Source organism: Peromyscus leucopus, chromosome 1, assembly GCF_004664715.2.
Source record: "Peromyscus leucopus breed LL Stock chromosome 1, UCI_PerLeu_2.1, whole genome shotgun sequence".
Classification (NCBI taxonomy): Eukaryota; Metazoa; Chordata; class Mammalia; order Rodentia; family Cricetidae; genus Peromyscus; species Peromyscus leucopus.
In genome coordinates, this window is record NC_051063.1 from 62,107,660 (window position 1) to 62,127,489 (window position 19,830).

The 19,830-nt window shown below is 53.0% G+C and overlaps 1 protein-coding gene and 1 long non-coding RNA gene across 5 annotated transcripts in view; one reads left to right on the top strand and one right to left on the bottom strand.

Annotated features, from left to right (window-relative positions):
• The window catches only part of Lsp1 (lymphocyte specific protein 1), a 35,862-nt gene extending 16,380 nt beyond the window's left edge, over nucleotides 1–19,482 (bottom strand). For 2 of the 4 annotated variants that reach the window (XM_028870747.2, XM_028870737.2), the window contains exon 1: nucleotides 19,302–19,482. In XM_028870747.2, coding sequence (XP_028726580.1) covers nucleotides 19,302–19,369 — 68 coding nt within the window. In that variant the 5' untranslated portion in view covers nucleotides 19,370–19,482. Of the gene's footprint in view, nucleotides 1–7,071; nucleotides 7,569–17,498; nucleotides 17,524–19,301 lie in introns of those variants that run through there. The other 2 variants (XM_037208960.1, XM_028870756.2) reach the window with 2 other exon arrangements.
• Nucleotides 1,371–17,518, top strand: LOC119088631. The gene is made up of 3 exons (XR_005092306.1): nucleotides 1,371–2,022; nucleotides 14,923–15,016; nucleotides 15,450–17,518. It is a non-coding gene; the product is annotated as an uncharacterized LOC119088631 (long non-coding RNA).
• Nucleotides 19,483–19,830: the final 348 nt, after the last annotated feature.

Here is a 19,830-nt window from a genome sequence, read left to right on the forward strand (position 1 = left end):
GCACTGGGGAGGCAAGTTGGGGGAAGCCTACGGTGCGCGTCCCAGGGGAGCAAGATAGGGGTGAGGTGGGGCCCCAGTTCTGGAAGAGAGGGAGAAATGAAGGACCTCCCCCCACCACACACACACACACACACACACACACACACACACACACACACACACACACACACACACACACGGCCTCCTAGGACTCCAGGGCCAGCCTGGGGTTCTAGGATTTAAGACATCCTGCAGAGGGCCTCAAAGGAGGCTGTGGACTCCAGCTCTCTCCTTCCCACCAGATAGAGGCGCTGTCCGTCCAAGGTGGGCCAGGTGGTTGTCACTCTTGGTACCCTTTGAATGTAAAAGGCTCTGGGGTGGGCAGGACTCACGGCGGACCATCTTCATGAACTGACCTAGAACTGCCCACTTCCCCCTGTGACAGCTAAAGCCATGTGCCTCCGTCATAACCTGTGCTGTCCCCTATAGGCCATACTCCACCCCCGATTCTGCCTTTTCTCATGGGGCAGCACATTGCATTGGAAGACATCTAGTTGCCTCTACCCAGGACTCCCAAACCTGCAGTTTTCCCAGATGGCCTCTGCCTGGAGTTCCGTGCCAAGGCCTCTTAGAGCAGGCCATCCCCGCCTGTCAGGCCTGTCAGAACACAGCATCAGGCTGTGCTCCCCGGGAGTCTTCCTGGCTTCCTCCCCTGCCTTTTGTCCTTCCTGATCTCTCTTGATGGCTGGATCCAAACCCCACCCAGGCAGCATCTCTTCAGTTCTGTGGAACACAACAGGGCTGCCCCTCTATCTATCTAACTATTGCAGATGAGGAGTTGGGAAAGCTGAGGTTGCACCTGGGGCTTACCACTGGCAAGTCGAGTCAGAGAGACCCAGGCTTCCTCTGCCACCACCCCTGCTTCCAAAGGCCTGGTAATCTGCTCCAGCCAATAACACCCCAGTATCTACTATCCATTCTACTGCCCACACATTAACTGCATTTATGTTCCTAAGACCGTGGTATCTCCTTTTCCTCCCACAGACCACTTCTCCCCTCTTTCTAAAGCATCCCCCTGCCCACCAGTGCCAACTACCGTCAGCTCTCCACTGCCCCAGTGCATCTAAGTGGGGCTGAGAGGCCAGCTCTGACCCTTTGGTGTAGATCAAGGGCCACAAAGCAATCACAGGCTCTCTCAAGCACACCGGGCAGTGAGTGGGAACATGTAATTGACATAAGTGTACTTAAGGTAAGGTGTCATCATTGCCCATGCTGCCCTGGTGGCACGGTGGTGGGAGAGGCTGCTGCAGAGCGGTCAGGGGATCAAACAAACGCATAGACATCTGGGAGACATCTCTAGAGGGTGCCTGGTTTGGGGGATCTAGGGAGGAGAAGGTGTCCAGTAAGAAAGCTTGTTCCCCTCCAGGGTGCTCCTATCTTCCTTCCCTTGGTACATCAGCATGTATGCCTGTCCCCATGTCCCTGGATCTAGACACATCCTAAATCATCTTGTTGCGGCTTCTCTGAGAGCTTTACATGGGAAGGGGGTTCCTGTGTCTGTGTTCCATCCATCCTTACCCCACAAGCTGGGGCTACCCACTTAGTATCTTGCCACTTTCACACTCCTTCTGGGGAGCAATGCACACTCAGGGGAGGCAGGCACCATCTCTCCTCTGGGGTAAAGAAGGGATGAGTCTTGGAGCCATACATCAGGGAAATGATATGGCAATCCATCTAGGGACCACAAAACCCCATCGGAAGAGCCTGGCAAGTCAGATGTGGTCCACACCTGTCCATCACACCACCCAAATTTCCCAAGCAGACCCCAAGTCTGCTTTTGGAAAAGGTGTCAGATGGAGCCTCAACCTGAAGGCATGACTTTCTCAGAAGAGTCTACAGCTGGGTTCTGCAGAGCCTTTCTTTAAGACCGTGGGACTGGAAAATGGGAATGCTACAGGTCTCTCTATCCCACACCTCCCTCAGAGACTGGTTTAGGGTTCTGCCGTCCAAGTGGAGTCTAGAACCAACCTGGTTGTCTGGCTGGTAAGTCCCTCCTGGGTCTGGGAACCCTACCTCCTACGATATGCTTCCCGGTCAGCCCATTGCTGGCAGCTTCCTCATTCGGGACTCCTAACTCAAACATCTCTGGCCCACCTGACCCCCATGGCCTAGGGGTGGACACCAGGGCCTAGACCTCCCGTCTGTTACATCTTGTCATGACTGGCAGCTTGTGCTGACCTGAGCTCGCTTTCTCCCTTCACTGGCCCTGTACACTGTGTCCTCCGTGTCACTGACCAGAATTGCCACAGGGGCTAGGGCCAACCGCACAGCAGCCATGAGACCTCCCTGGTGCCCGCACTCTGCTGCTCAGAGATGTCTTCTCGCTGGCCCACTCATCATCAAGCTCCCAGGGGGCCTGGGCTCAGAGAGACCAGGGCTTGCAGCAGCAGACAGCCCTGGCAGAATGCTCACAGGACTCACGAGGCAAGGCTCTGGCACACTCCCTGACACGCGATGGTGGCTGGCACCAGCTTGAGACTCTGCCATCCCCTCCTTTTTCCTCCCTGGCTGACTGTACCCAGATCCACCTCACCCCGAAGGCCTGGCTACAGCTCTCTTAATGAATGCTGCTCAAATGCCTCATCCTTCATCTGGTCACAGGTTTGCACATTGTCTAACTTGTCTGCCCACCTGGACAGATGCATGGCAGGTGACAGTGTGTAACCCAGTCATTCCCCAAACCCATGGTCCTATGCCTGGCTCTGAGTCCCTGTTGTGCCTCAATTTTCCTGCTCCCTGAGCAGTCAGGCAAGGAGATGGGTACCTAATGATTATTTCAATATTTTATCTGCTCCTTGATCCAGGAACACCCTGCCTGGCCCTGTAGCCACATCTGAACTCTCAGTGCTACCCAGCCCTCAGGGACTGATCATTCCTGGGGTTCTGGGGGAGGAAGTGGTCTATCCCAGGTTGGTCTGTTTCAACCTTTAGCCTGAGATATCCCTCAGGTCGTTGAAGTTGAAGCCAGAGTCAGTGTTCTAAGCTGCATTAAGCAGGAAAGGGCAAGTCTCCATGGCCTGAGAGACTCACACATCCCTATGGGTGTCCCATCAGCTGAGGCCAGTGGGACCTGCACTGGTCCCTGAGCCCATTTCCTGGCCAACACCTAGAGCTAAACTCAGCAGCCATATTTGGTTCTCACAGTATTCCCACCACATACGCTAAGAGAAGAACAGCATCCTAGACCTGGGGGACCTGTATGGTCACTGCGTGACAGGGTGACCCCCTCACCCTCTGTGAACTAAATGTAAGGAGAAGAGACAGCAGCAGGAGTTGAGGGGCAGGACCCAGGTCAGGGGGCCACCAGTCCCTCCCTTCCCACAGCTCTTCCCATCTGTTCTTTACCCTTCTCTCTCTGGCTTACAAGCCTCTTCCTGACACCTTTATCCCTCCCTTTCAATACCAACCACCCGATGCCCAGGTCAGCTAAGGGGGGACAAGCAGAGAAGGTACCCTCCCTCCAATGCTGGCTAGGACCCCTCCCCCTTCCCCTCCCCTCCCCCTCCCCGTCTATCTGTTCTCTTCCTACCTCTTTGCTCTTTCTTCTTCCTTTTCTCCTGTCCTACCTGGTAGGACACATTCTCTCAGAGGACTTTCAAAGTCCCCAGGAGCATCCAATGTGTTACTCCCCTGGCCCCGGCATCTCCAGGCCAGGTCCTCCATCTTCCTGAAGTGACATTACCAGCTGGCCTTAGCTTGTCCCCTGCCCTGGATAGATAGTAGCGGACGCTCATAGCCACATTCCTGCTCCTTGGGACAACAACCTGCACAGCCAGATCTACGGGCTGAGGGCCAGGTCTGGTCTCACTTGATACCAGAGCCTAAGAACCTTTCTCTGCCCATAGAACCACCTAACAGGTTCTAACCCCGGCTACTACCTGAAGCGCCTATCCTACCTGCAGCCACTTGCCCACCTCAGCCCCTGTGCCCACCTGAAGCCCTTTGCCCTCCTTCAGCCCATGTGCCCACCTGTGCTCTGGAGACCTTGGTGGTCCATTCTGGCATTGTTCTCTGGAGAGATGCTCTGGGCCTGTAGCAGTGTCCCTCGGGGCTGTACCCCTGCAGCTATCCCAAGGGTCCCAAGAGCCCCAGGGTGTCCCCTCCTGACTCCAGCAGAAGCATGGGGTGGGTGAGTCTCTGGGTGCCTTGGCGCCCTGGCTGCTGCTTGCCGCCCGATCTACCCAGCTCTGACGCACCGGCTGGGACTGGAACCGGAACCTCAGTCCTCTGGGCTCTGGCCCTGACACCCTGCCCAGGGGGCTGGGCCACTTGGTCCCTGTACCCCCTGCTGCTGGCTCGGCTAGGCTCCAGGCAGGACAGGCTCTGGCAGACAGACCACCCGGCCCGCGGGGGTGCCGCCCACCGGCCACCCGGCCTGCCAGGGTGGGGCCACCCCACCCTCAGGATCTCGGCCTCCAATGGGTCCGTGGAGCCACGCCTCCCTGGACACTGTGGTTGGAGGCCTGGCTTCCCCTCCCCCCACTGGGCCACCCAGCAGACTGCCAATCCCATCTGCTACCCTCTGCCACACTGGGATCCCCAGAGGTCCAGTGGGCCACATGTGGGGTGGGAACCTGCCTGAAGAGTCTTATACCTCAGGGGAGCTATAGACTGATGCCATGCTATCTGCTATCTGATGGGTGCTGGGACTAATGAGACAGAGGCTCACACCACCCAAGGGACGCTTGGTTCGTGATGCCTGCTAAGGTGACTCCTCGCTCAGTCTCTTAGGCCAGCATCAACTCAAGGTACTCCTGACCAGCCCAGTTGCTCTTAAATCTAGGCCCCTAAGGGCTGCAGAACCAGGTAGCCAGCTGAGAGCCCAGGTGACCATCCTTAACCGTGCGTGGCCTGACCTACGGTAGACCTGGAAGGACCCTGACTCCTCTGAGGCAGGAAATGGGTACCCAAATCCCTAGCACAAGTGAGTAGAAGTAAGCCTGGGGTCTGGCCAGTGATATGTTAAGCCCCCAATTCACACTCAGACTCAGACTACAAGAGTTGGGGGGACATGCTGCTAATTTTCCAACTAGTCCATAAAGTTCAGTTTGCATCTTGGCCTCTGCTGGCACACAGCAACCTCTCCAGAGCTTGTCACAGATGGAGACGGGCAGGGCTCTGCTACTAGGTGTGATGAGAAAGCTTTGGGTTCTTGGGGAAGGATCTGAGCAAAGGCAGTGAATGATAGGAGGTAGGTCACCTGCTGGGTGGCCTTGAGCAAATCACTTGACCTCTCTGAGCCTACTTTCCTCATCTGTCCAACAGAGGCAAGGTAGAGGGAGACCTGTTCTTCAGGGCTGGGCAAAGTGGACAGTGTTGGATGCTATAGACATGTGGACAGAGGGCTCGATGGGAGCAGGGGTGGAAGGTGTCTTAGTGCTAGGTGGTAGCATGTACATGTCTGCACATGTGTGTGTACTCAGTGCACATGAGAGGTGTGTTCTATCACGGGGCCAGGTTCCCAAAGATGTACAGTTTAGCATATATCTACCCCGGGCATCACTCCATGTCATCCATTGTGGACCCACTCTATACATGGACAGGCAGTTCTCCATCATCACCCACAAGGGATAATACCCTGGACCCACTCTCCCACTTCATCAGGGTTCCCTAAGACCTCCTAGGGACCCGCTCTCCTGTCTTGCCTACTGGTTAACCTTGTAGGCCTTAGTCTCTGCGTCCTCTCGCACCTTTCTTCAGCTCAAGACTTTGAACGGTGCCAAAGCTAACCCCTGCCCAAGGTCTTGCCTGGTCTATAGCTTTCGTGGCCCCGTTGCCCTGCCTCTGGATTAGCAGAAGGTCAGCCTGGTGCTGGGTCTTGCAGCTCTTCCTGTCACTCCACAGCCACCATGGTGCTGGGATCAGTTTCCTCCTTGTTACATGATACTGGTGAGGTGATAAGGTTGATCAAAGGTGCTCCTACATTCTCAGGACATGGGGCACCATGAAGGATGGTGACAATGGAGAATACATCCCAGCCTGGACAGGACAGGAGGGACGCCTAGCCTGAGCTAGGTAGCCATGCATGAGGACCCTGAGCAGGCTGGGCTGATCCTGAAAGACCGGCATGGGGCATGGATATGGTATTGGCTGGGAGCTGGGGCAGAGAGAGGCCAGGAGGCTAACTTAGACCCTGCTGCTAGTCTGCTGACCTTGGTTGCCAGCTGGGACCATGATAGGGCCAGGACTTGGAGGTAGCCATCTCCTAGCATCTACCCACCACTCATCTGTGCCCTGTCTCACCCCTGAGAGCCAGGACCAAAACACATCAACACATGAAACAATGCCAGACCCACCCTCTAGGAACATAGGGTTTAAGCAGCCATGGAAGTGGGCCAGGGAACAGGCCACCACATGAGCAGAGGAGCCGAGCCTTCCTGGCTAGGGAGACCATGACAGGCTTCCTGGAGGAGGTGGCACTGCCGCAGAGCTTTAAAGCTGGAAGAGGGAGGAAGAGGGAGGGCACAGCAGGCGGCTCAGAGGGCAGCAATGAGCAGTTAATTGGAAGCGCCTGAGGTTTGCAGGGCCTGGGCCTACAGTTGTCTGTTCTCTCACACACACTTTACGTAGGAGAAAACAGGCTGAGTGAGGACTCGCAAAGGCCTGAGGTCCAGTGGCCAGAGAGTCAGGATTCCCGATGGTTCCAGTGCCTCCCGCTCCAGGACTGTCAGGCCAGTGGTTTCTGGGGCCTATGGCTGTGAGTCCAGTCTCATTTGTAAGGTGGGAGGGGGGGGTGTCACTCGTTAGTTCCCAGGGGCAGCAAGAAGACATGGGGAGGGGGCCTGGGCAGCTACTCTGAGGATACATTCTCTGTGGGTCCTGAGGACACACAGGGAGCTATGGGAGGAAGAGGTGAAGCTGCCTGGCTGGCCAAGATGATGGCTTCGTGCTGGGCTTCAGTATCCTCCCGTAACACGTGCACAGGCAGCCCGGCACAGCCTGTGGGCCACATATCTGCCAGTCTGGGTGCAGGGGGGTACCACTGTCGGCAAGGGCGCCGCGGGCACCATGCCTGGGCTGGGAGGGACCTACCTCAGCAGCTTCTCCAGGCCCCGTTTGCTAGCATTTCTCCTCAGGAGTGCGGGGCCATTCATGCTGCGGGCCTGCCCGCGACGATGCTGGTGACCTGTCCTGACCCCTGGCCCTGGGGACACCGCCTGCAGCTTCAAAGGCTCCTGGTGCTGAGGCCCCAAAACTCTGCTCTCCTCCTCCCTGCTTTCCCTTTTCTCTCTCCTGCCCTGCCTTCTCTCTTCTCCTTGTCCTTCTCTTTGTGTCCTTGTCCCTCTCTTGTCCCTGCCCCCCTTCCCTGTCAGTTTGTCTGGTCTCTCTGGCTCTGACACCCCTTCCTTGTCTGCTCTGTCTGTCTGTCTGGAGGATGCCTGTCTGTCTCAGCCCCTCCAGCCCCTGGGGGCAGGGGTCTGGGGCTGGCTCCCAGATGGCAGCTCCAGGCCCTTCCACTGTCCCTGGACCCTGTCTCTGTGGGTCTCTCTCCCCTCTCCTTTCTCAGGACGTTCAGCAGCTGCTTTCCTTTTGTCCCCCAGCCCCCTTCTCCGCCCCCTCGGTCTCCTCCACCTCCACCACCTCCTCCTCCTTCCAAGACTAGTAAAAATGTCAGAGAGAAACCCTCCCAGCCCCGCAGTGTGGGGGCCTGGCTGGACCTCCACGCCCGCTTGTGGGCAGCAATGGTGGTATGCCCCCCTCAGACCATCTTGGCAGCTTCCGCCACTTCCCACCTCTCTGCCCACTGCTCCACTCTGGGTGCCTGGCCTACAGGTCATCTCCCCATCCGCAGATCCTCTTGCCCAGCTCTGCCTGCCTGCTGGTGCCTGCTCCGAGTCCTGCTCTCCCTGACCCCTGGCCCTCTCCTCCCAGGTCTGGGCCTCGGCTGCCCCTGACCTGGCTGACTGCCCCTCCTTGCCCTTTTCTTCTCTTCTGGTGTTTTCATCCCTATCTCAGTCTCCCTCCTACCTTCCCTCCCCCATTCCTTTCCCTCCCTTCTTTTTCTCCCTCCTCCCCCTCCCTCTTCTCCCCCCTCTGGGTCTTCTTTTTCCCTCTGTTTATTCCCAGCTCTCTGCTCTTGTATAACCTCCAGGGGAGGCTGGGCACCCCAGGAATCTTCCCAGGTCGCCTCGTTGGGAGGCTACTGCCCTCCCCAGAACCTCAGGCTGTATTCAGAGCAGGGATGTATAGACACCACAGAGAGCATCTTCCTTGGTACAGGGAGCCAAAGTCCCCAGAGTGGTGGAGGGTACCCGGGTGGTCGGTGCCCTCACCAGCCAGCCCCCTACCCTATCCTCTGGCTCAGACCCAGGGACAAGCAGCCCAGCCCATTGTTTTTCTGGTTGGGCTTAGTCACTGTGACTCACTGGAGAACACTGGAGGCTAGTGGCTGGGCTGGGAGGAAGTTGCCATGGGCCAGTTCTGGGCAAGTAGGCTTACATCTGGTGGCTTCTCAGATCACTCACACTCATAGCTGCTGACAAGCGGTACTGCTAGACCCATGAGCCAGATGGGAAAACCAAGGCTGGCCAGCAGCACTGTGCCAGGTCACAGAGACAGAGTCTGGCAGGCCCAAGACCATAGTTGGGGCTATTGGCTGCCAACCACTGCCTACTGTGTCTCCCTGTACGCAGCTGGCCCCCAGTTGTCCTCCACCTCCATACTGGGAGAATGGACACACATGAGTTGCTGGGACCTCTAGGTAGGTCAGGAAGTCAGATTACAGGAAACCTCAGGACTACTGAGGACAGAGGAGGGAGTTGGAGTCTCCGGTGGGAATGGATCACTGGTGGGAAGGAGGTATGCCTTAAGGTGACGACACAGATACAGTGTCACATGGATCCACAGCTCTAATCTGCAGCAAAAAGATGACTACCCACCTTTTCTGCAACACTTGCTACAGGATGAGATCCAGCTGTTGTGAACATAGTGGTTACAGCATCTCCCTCCCCCGGCATCTCCCAGGAGGAGAAGGAGCCAGGGTGTATAGCAGAGACAGCAGAGTCCACTGCCCTCTCCCACAGTGCAGAGACATAATACACAGCACATTCTGAAATAATAAGGACAGGGCTGGGAAGAACCTCCCCCTGGTGAGCCCATGCTGAGAAGATCACCCAGTGGAACCAGCTTGTGCTGTGTCTGCACCACAATTCACCACACTACCTCCTTGCCCCTATTCCTATTTCCAGCTAGACAGCCAGGAAAGACACGGGGTCAGGGCAATTTGGGTTCAAAAGAAGGAAGAATGTTTCCAGACAGGGGAGGGCTGCCTTAATGGGGGGGGGTAGTTCTTATGAAGAAATGTAGAATGATTTAAGGCTTTGAAGCCATGACATGTATGGACAAGTGGACAGAACATTTAATACTGACATTACTGTCTATTATTTGTCTACCTACCCACCCATACATACACGGATGTGTACACTCACTCTTACATCTACTCACCCATATACTCATTCTCACTCACCTACCTACCCATCCATCCATCTATCCATCCATCCATCCATCCATCCATCCATCCATCCATCCATCTCGTCTTTATGGTGCTTGTATTTTGATGTATCACTTATCAACCCATCAACTCTTCATCACGCTTATCCATTTTCCGATGTGAATACAACACATCCTACTATTCAGTCATTTCAAGCAACTACTCATACAACTATGCCCATGTCTATTCATCTTTCATTACATAATGTCTCCAATGAAAAAGAATCTATCATTTGACCCATCCATTCATGTGTCCATCCATCGATCCATCTGTCTATCTATCCATTTACCTACTTACTTAACTATCTTTAAAATTTTCTGAAGTTTATCATTATTAAGGGAGGCTGCATGTACCACGGTGAGCATGCGGAGGTCACAAGACAGCTTTGTGAAGCTGGTTCCCCCCAGCCTTCTTTACATGGTTTCTGGGGATCAAACTCAGCTTACCAAACTTGCGTGGCAATAACCATTTTACCACACCGAGTTATTTCATCAGCACACCTAGAAGAAGTGTTCAGTGAGCCAGCCAGCCATTTGGTGCCTACTAACCTCCTATTACATAATAACAAATACTATCTACATGTTCACCCTTCAATTTTTATGTTCATTTGTTCCACCAGGAAAATGTCTTCAATCCATGCTTCCATCTCCAAATATTCTACTGCTCTTGTTTTCACTCATTCGTATAGATTTCTACATTTTCTTTATACCTTTTCCATATTCATTTATAAATCCATCTTTCTAGACATCTTCTCACCTAGGAAGCTGAACATCCAGCTGCACACATCTGTTTTTGTGATACTGCATGGACTGTCATCCAAGCAAGTCAGTACATTATGTATGAGAAATCATCCTCCAGCCCAATCATCATCACCTTCTCTTCCTCCCTGTCATCCTTCCACTCACATATACACTTCATTAGCCACACATTTGTCCATCAATCCACATGTTTATTCAAGAAACACAAATTGAATTCCAATAATTTTTCATGTGCTGGGAATTCAGCACCACTCTCCAATGCTCATGATGCTAACATTTTAGTAGGAACAAATAAGTAAGTATGTACCAACACATTGCAGATGATGGTTAATGCTGCTGAAAGTGGGAGCCAGAGTAAGCAAACAGGGAACACCAGAGATGTTTTGTATGATAGTTAACAAAGAAGAAAAGCTTGGTGGGAAGGAATAAGCACTTGCTGGTTTAAGAAGAGGAGAGAGAGGGAGATAGAGTTGAAAAGGGAGAGAGACTGACTGACTTTATCCCAGGTGGAGAAAGTATTCCAGAAAGGTAGTACAAAATTTATGATGGAGAGGTATCTTTTCACCAATCAGTGTCTCCAATAGTTCATCCCATACTAATTTATCCATTTTATTGATTTGTCATATGTTTATCTTGCCACCATACATCTATTGTTGTATCTATTTATCCACTATTTATTTATAGTCATAATGTCTGCCTCTCTTCATATTATATCTGTCCAGTCATTTATCTATGTCCTATCTACCTCCTCTTTCATTCACCTATTCTTTCATCCTATGTGCCACCCTCCAATACATCCATTTATCCATCCATCCACCCACCCATTCATCCATCCACCATTCACTCATGCACCTATCTATCCAATCCCCATCCATCCATGTATCCATCCATCCATTTACATACCCACCCACTCACTCTATCTTCTATCTATCTACTCACACCCATCCATTCATTCATCCAATCACTCAACCATCCACCCACTCATAAATCTACACATCTACCAACCACTTATCACACCTACCCACCCCACATCTATCCAATCACCCATATATCCACCCACCTACCCATCTATCCACTCACCTACCCACCCACCCACCTACTCATCAATCCACCCACTCACCCATATATTACCCATCCACATACCTACCCACCCACCCACCCATCCAACTATTCATCCATCCATTCACCCATATAACCACCCATCCACCTACCCATTCATCCACCCCTATTCATCTACCCACCCATATATCCACCCATCAAGTCATCCATCTACCCCTCATCCACTCACCCATTCACCTACCCATATATTCACCCACTCTTCAATTCATCAATACAACCCCATCTACCCATCCACATGTCCACCAACATTCAGTCATCTATTCATCCCCCATTCATCTACCCAATCCATTTCTTCATCTACCTATCTACTCATTCATCCATCTATCCATCCATACATTCACTCATATATCCACCCATTTATCCATCTACCCATCCACTTATTCACCCACCCATACACCAATTTATATACTCCCTAGTCATCCACTCACCAGTATCCACCCATTCAGTCATCCACTCACCCTCCATTCATCCATATACCCGGTCATCCATCCACCCACCCTTCATCCATTCATCCACCTATCCACATATTCACCCTTCCATCCAACTACCCACCCACCAGTCATCCATTCACTCATTACCTTCTGTTTATTCATATCACATACTTATTCATTCATCCACCCACTCACCCATCTACCCATCCAGCCACCCATCTTCCCACCCATATATTCACCAACATTCAGTGATCCACTGACTCATTCCTCCATGCATCCATCCACTCATTCAACCATCTATCCATCCATCTATCCACCATTTATCCATCCATCTATCCAACCACCCACTCACCCATCCATCCACCCATATATCTACCCACCCACCAACCCATATACTCACTCATCAATACATTCATTCACCTCACATCCATCTATCCACCCTCTATTCATACACCCACCCATACATTTGCCTATTCACCTATCCATATACTCCATTCATCCATCCATCCACCCATTCATTAATCCACTCATCCACATATCTATCCATTTATCCACCCCTTTATCAATCCATCTATACTTACAGCCATCACCCACTATTTATCCACCTACTCATTCATCTAGCTACCTAGTCACTCATTCACCCATCCACCTACCCATATAGCTACCAACATTCAGTCATCTGCTCATCCCCATATATCCACCCACCCATTTATTTATCAACCCATCCACTCATTGATCTAACTCCACTCACCCATCCACACATACACACATTCAGTCATCTACCTGCTCACCCACTCACTCATTTATCCATCCATCCACCCACTCCCAATTCATCTGCCCATCTATATATCCACCCATTCAGTCATCCATTCACTCCCATTCTTCCACCTATCCATCCATCCATCCATCCATCCATCCATCCATCCATTCATCCACCTACCTATATCCATTCATCTATTTATCCACTTCTTATTCATCCACCTACCCATTCACTCATTTATCCACCTATCTACCTATCCATATATCCACTTACCCACCCACTCATCAATCAGTCCATCTATCCCATCCATCCATCCACCCATTTATATATCAATTCACCTGCACATTTATTGATCTGCCCACATATCTATCCACACACCCATCTGTAACACGAATCTTAAAAGGTCTTATTAATAAAAACAAACCTGGAGCCAGTTATTGGGGTGAATGCTGGAAGATCAGAGAAGCAGAACAAGCAACAGCTAACCTCACCTTGCCAGTTCCTCAGCTGATCCTGTTTCCTTAGACTGGAAGCTTCTGAGTCCTCATCCAAATGGATCTCAGCTGAACTGCTGCTAAAAGCCTAAAAGCTTAACAAACTTAGTTCCTAGTCCTCACGCCTTATATACTTTTCTGCTTCCTGTCATCACTTCCTGAGATTAAAGGTGTATGTCACCAGACCTGGCAGTTTCCACTGTGGCCTTGAACTCACAGAGATCCCAATGGATCTCTGCCTCCCAAGTGATAGGATTAAAGGTGTGTGTGCCACAGTTTTCTGGCCTCTATGTCTGTCTAGTGGCTGTTCTGTTCTCTGACCCCAGATAAGTTAATTAGGGTGCACAATATATTGGAGGACACAATATCACCATACCCATCTATCCACCCACCCATACATACATTCATCCATTTACCCACCAATCTCTTTCCATATTTCCTTCTCCACTCACCTTTCCCTTTATTTATATATTTCTTCACCGCTTATTACTTTTTTTTTCTTATTTCCTTTCTTCTATGACTAAGATGTGGCCAAAGCTCATGGCTCAAGAATAAGGTCCCAGGAGGTCAGGTCCCTCCTATAATAGACCATAAACAGAGCTTGGGAAGCACATATATTCTCTCATTCTCTCTCTCTCTCTCTCTCTCTCTCTCTCTCTCTCTCTCTCTCTTTCTCGGATTTTTCCAGACAGGGTTTTTCTGTATAGCTCTGGCTGTCCTGGAACTCACTCTGTAGACCAGGCTGGTTTTGAACTCACAAAGATCTGCCTGCCTCTGCCTCCAGAGTGCTGGGATTAAAGGTGTGCATCACCACCTTGGTTCAGATATATTCTCTTGTCCATACATCTTTAGAACCCCTAGCAAACATGCTCACAGACCAGCATACTACATGGGGAAAGACACAGTAAGCAGTGGGAGCCTACTGGTGGAGGGGCCCAGGATGGTGGCATTTAATAGTAATGTGGCTCTGATTTACATAGTGGGAAGCCTCCAAATGCTTCCTGCACTCATCAGCTCCATGTGTTCCCCTTTCCAAGCAAGGTCTGGTGGGCCAGAGCTAAGGGCGGAACCAGGGAGCTGGGCGTGGCGAGGAAGCCAAGCATGGTTGGAGCTGGGACTAGGAGAAAGGGCAACGGAGTCTTTCCAGATTTCTTTGGAATAAACTAGCTAGATCCATCTGGCTTGAGTTCTATTGCTCTTTTGAGGAGAGGTTCCTGGGAGAGGAGGGAGAGATAGAAGGTGGGGGAGGGTGAGAATGGAGAAAGGAGGAGGGAAAATAAAAGGAGAGAAAGGAGGGGAAAGAGGAAGGGGAGAGTGGAGAGAAGGGACATGGAGAGGAAAGAATGAGAGAAGAGGAAGAGGAGAAAAAGAAATGGGGGAAAGAAAGGAGAGGAGAGGAGAGGAGAGGAGAGGAGAGGAGAGGAGAGAGGCAAGGGGAGACAGTGTTGACTTTCCTCAGAAGCTAACCACATACAGTAGGCTGCCTTGAGGAAAGAGTGTGCAGCCACCTTGGGGTGGGAGGTGGGTCTGCTCCCTGTAGGTAGAAGGGTATGAATCTGCTATTGAGGGGACCCCATCCTTATGTACTCATCCAGGTGGCAGCTGGTAAAATCAAGGCTCTGGAAGGAGAGTTGGATGTAGGACCCATGTCACCCACGACAGACAGGCTTTCCTGGACATTCCAGACAGCTTTCCAATAGCACCTGGTCACATTGGGCTGGGGTTTGTGTTGACCCTATATACACTGCTAACAGCCTACCTTGTTCCACCCCTGAGGAGCCCCAATGGGAGGAGGAAGCTCATAGGGGACCGAGGAATCTTGATTTTGCAGATGACTTTACCCATCGATTATCTGCCAACCGATGGAGGTGGACTGTCTTCATTCCCTGGCAACTAACTTGGAGGTAGTCAGCAAATGGAACTTGGTAAGACTGACCTGGCCACAAGAAAGGACCAGGGCCTTTCCTGACCCACCAACTGTTCACTCTCAAACTCCTGAACTCTAAACCCACAGCCCCTCCCCTCTCTGCTAGCTCCTTGGTGCTAGGTAAGAGTGGCTGGCTAACTGGGCGATGGTGGCACACACCTTTAATCCCAGGTCTTGGGAGACAGAGACAAGTGGATCTCCATGAGTTCGAAGCCAGCCTGGTCTACATGAGTGAGTTCCAGGATAGCCATGGCAGTTATAGAGAGAAACTGTCTTGAGAAACTAAATGAGAGAGAGAGAGAGAGAGAGAGAGAGAGAGAGAGAGAGAGAGAGAGAGAGAGAGAGACTGGCTAGTGAAAATCTAATCCTGATCCTGGGAAATGGCTGGCCTGTCAACAGGCAACCCCTTTATCCAAACCTGTCCTCTGCAGATATCAAAGGACTGCCATCCAAAGAGAAGTCCTGTTGCCTCAAGGCCAGTGGGAACCCACCCGAGAGTCACGTTGATACAGCAGGACTGGGCCTTCCAAGAGGCAGAAGAACTCACCACAGCTCTGTGGTCCAGTGCTACCAGAGCAGATGCAGAGACCCATGGCTACAGTGGCCTAGACAGTCCCTGAGAGAACACTCGTACCCCAGCCTGGGATGTCCCCACAGAGCACCTGCCGCCCACCCTGGGCTACTCCCACAAAGACCACTCGTTGCTTGTCAACCTCCTTTGCAGATCCTCACCACAGTACCCTAAGAAGCAGCTTGGCACAGCCTAACCCAGGCCCTAGCCCCTCACCCTAAGCCCACAGAGGGCATGTCTAGTCACAGTAAACCATCTCTAAAAGGGCTACTCTTGGGGGGATGGTGCTCAAGATCTGTGCATGCTAGAGCTTTAAAGACTTGGCAAGGACACTCAGGCCGTGAATGCTAGGCCTGAGCAGCTGCATTCTGATTGTGCAGATAAGAAAACTGAGGCACTAGATGGTGACCCTTTACCTTCTCCTCCTATCCCAATAGCTCAAGTTCCCAGAGGGAAAGGTCTGGTCCACCTCCCCTGGGTCTCATCCCTTGGCAAGCCCCTACTTCCTCATGACTCACCAAGCACTGTGATAACCCTCTCAGGGAAAATGAGGCAGAGGCAACCACTAGTACAATAGTAATGTCACCCTGCCAGGGCCATCCTGCCCCAGGCCTCTCTCAGCACTGCCTACCTCAAGCAGACAGGGCAATAGGGGAACTTCTGAAATCAGCAAAGGTAGGCCTGCGATGTCCCAAATGTGCCAGGCATCCGGTTTCCCCTCCTCAACCCAAGATGGGGATCTGAAGGAGCTAGATAGAAGGTGGGAGAAAACCTAGGCTCCACCAGGAGGAAGCCCATCATCATCTGGGTGAAGCTCAGCCTCCCCTCTGTCTCGAGGAACCCCTGACTTGGCCTGGCCTGGCTCAGCTGGGCCATCTGTGGAGAGAGCTCCAGGCCTCAGCTCCTAATCACCCCACCTTCAGTGCACACCCCAGGAGGGCAAGGTTGGAGGAGTCCCTCCACTGGGCTCCTGCCTCTGAGATCAAGGCTCTCCATACTGCCCGAGGCCCTCTGAGTAGAGCTCAGAGGGTCAGAGGGACAGGTGGTTCAGGAAGGAACCTTGCCGAGGTGACCCTCAGATTGTCCTGGTCAGCAGGTGTGGGATTAGGTCAACAAGGTTTCCAGGGTAGATGGGGACCCAGAGCAGGGCCCTGAGCAAAGCAGCAGCAGCATCATATGCTGAGGACATCAGGGTGCAGACATCTCAGGGGCCAGATGAGCCATGCAGCTGAGGGCACAGGTAGCTAGGTAGAGAGGGCCAGGCCTGTGAAGAGAGACCTGTCCACCTGAGCCTGCCCCCAGTGACAGAAGGCATGGCTCCATGCAGAGTTGGGGTTCCAGGACATGGATAGTGGTTGACTCTGAGGCCCTTAAAGGCATGGGGAGCCACCCTCTGTGAGCTCTGTGACTGCCCTGTAGCTCCCGAGGCACTACACAGTGGAGATGTAGGGGAGTTGAAGCTTGGTCTTGGGGCAAGACATTCCCTCAGTGTCACCCAGCAGTCCCAACAGAGACATGTGCAGCTCTGTGGAGATGCCACACCCTGTTCCCAAAGGACAGGAACAAGCTAATGACCCTGTGTTGGGGAGGCAGGCAAGGAGATAGCACCCCACCAGAGGAAGAGTGGAAGTCCTGTGTCAATGGTGTGGGAACACAGTAGCATTCCAGCCATCTGAGGGCTCTGTGAGAGAGGCTTGGCTTTGGCCTGCCTTGGGCCTGGTATGCTCACCCTGGTATTTCAGGGCAGGTAGGAGGGAAGCACCTGGCCTCCGTCTGGTGTACCCAGTCCTCTATGGGCAGCATGGGGTGGGGACTCCCCTGAGCTCCTGCTCAGCTCTGGCCTTCTGGGGTTTCCTGAGTGGGTACTCTTAGGTCAAATATTCCCGTCTGGGCATCAGGGACTTCTTACCACATTAAACAGGAGAGTCCCCTGGTCCCTGAGTCACTCTGTGAAAGGACAGCTCCACCTCGCCCTGGGTCTCGGTTTCACTCTGAAAGGTCAGCGGTATACTTGGTTCTCTTTCTTCCACCATTTTGGGGAGGACATCTTTAGGGGACTCCCAGGCCCATTGAGGTCTTAGGACTGTGGAGGAGTTCCTGACAGACGGGCACAGGTGCAGCTCAGTTCCAGTCCTACAGCAAGATGCCCAGGGATCTGCTGTGCCTGCCAGAGCTGTGGGCACCCTTGACTGTGTGGCTTAGACCTCGGCATGGCATTTGAGACATCTGAGAGAGGGGGCCGAGGAAGGGCCTAGGAGGAGGGTGGGGCGAGCTTGGCTGCTTGCACCTGCCCTTCTATGGGCATGAGGTGGCAGGGGCCTGGCGTGAGGGCATTTCTGGACAGGGTCACAGCTGTTGTCCGATCACCCTGTTCCACACACCCCACAGCTTCTGTCCTCACTCAGCCTGGGCAAGTGTCCTTAGAGCCCTTCTTCGGCCCTCATGACACATGTCCCCCCTCCCAGGAGACAGCTCTCATAGAGCCTTGCTGGGGACAATGTGGCCCTGGAACCCCCAGATTGGCACATGGATGCTGACCCAGGCCAGGCCAGGCCAGTCTCTAGCCTCAGACTCTTTGATTGGCTGAAGGGTTCCCTGAACAGTTCCCAAACCAGGGTCCAAACGCAAAGCAGCAGTGGGGAGCCTGAGGTTGGCCCTCTGCCCCCAACATGCACCCCTCACAGTGAGGCCTCTTTCCCATTATCTGGGAGGACTGAGGCATTATTGTCCTTGCCCAAGATCTGGAGCCTGGCTCCATTTTTACAAGGCAGCCTGGGGACTACAGAGACCGCAACACCTGCTGAGTGGCCCTCCCCTCCTTGAGGCTGTAGCTGCGACCTAAGAGCCACACCTTCCCTGACAGCCGACAGCTCTGGAGGCAGTTTTCAGGCCCCCGGGGCCTTACCTCCTTCTTCCCCTTCCTCTTACACACCTGGACCACAATGCCCACATCCTGCTCCCATGAGGCCTCTAGTCCCTGGCTGTAGAATATCCCCTTCTGCCCCTTGAAGACCCAGCCTGTCCCTAAGCCCTGACACTCTCTTCTGAAACCTGTTCCTGGGACCGGTCAGAGCAGGCACCCATGGCCTGGCTTAGTCTCACGGACAGCATCCCTTTGCATGACCCCCAGCTTGACCCAACACAGGGAGGAACCTCAGCAGTTCTTCAAATCACAGATGCCCGTAAGCAGCTGGCAGCCTGCAGGCCTCTGCTCAGCTCTGTCTGTGGTAGAGGAGTGGCCCCTTTACCTCCTCCAACATTCCCCTCCCATGCCCACTGTACCCAACAGCAGTGCCTGGTCCATGAGATGCCATCGGCCTTCTGTATCCCCACATAGCAGCTTTGGGAACCCCTGAGACCTGGCCACCTCTGAGTATCTCAAGGCAGGCCAGACCCCTCAGATAAGTCTACAGGTCAGCATCCTGGCCAGGATTCACAGCCCCGGTTTCTCCCAACACAGCTGTTGCTTTCTCCCACTGATCAGACCACATTCAGGCATGCCCAGTCCCTTCCACACCAAGTATCTACCCCCTTTGTCCTGGCTGTGGACCCTAGCCAGGGAGATCTATCGTTGCCCAGTTAGGCCAAGCTGCAGAGGCAGATACGGTTAAGAGGGGGTTTCTGAAGGACCTCTAAGTGAGTAAGCACTATCCAGGACTCTGACCCACAGGACTTAGCACAGAGCAAGCTTCCTGCTGTGGTGCTCACTCACTCTTTGCTGTCTTCTGCATGCAGCTCTTCCTGCTCCTCACAGCTGGGATCGCTGGCAGCCTCCGCCATGGGCCTGATGTCTTTGGTGTGGGTGCGCTCTTTGTGGCTCCTAGTGCTTCTCTGTAGATGGGCCGTGGCCTAGAGCCCCCACCCGGGGCAGGTTTCACTTCCTTCTTCCGGCAGGCAGCAGGTTGAGGTTTGGAACCTATTGGGACTTGGGTTGGGGTGTTGTTTTTGACTCTGTTGCTGCAAGAGAAGAAGAAGAAAAAAGCTAAATGCAAACCACTCATCAGGAAGTGTTGAGCAAGCTGCAGCCGCCGGGGGTGACAGAAAAGGACTGAGGGCAGAGGTGGGTGAGGATGCTCCTCACAGGTCTAGCCCATGTGGCTGGGACACCCTGTGTATCTCTAGGGTGCCTACCAGGAGTCCTGTGAGTAGCTAGTTCTCCCAGTGTCCAGAATCCATGATCCCTTCAGCAGACTGTGCTCCTATGGACTGCTTTCAACTGTTTTACGTGGAAGTCCTCCATG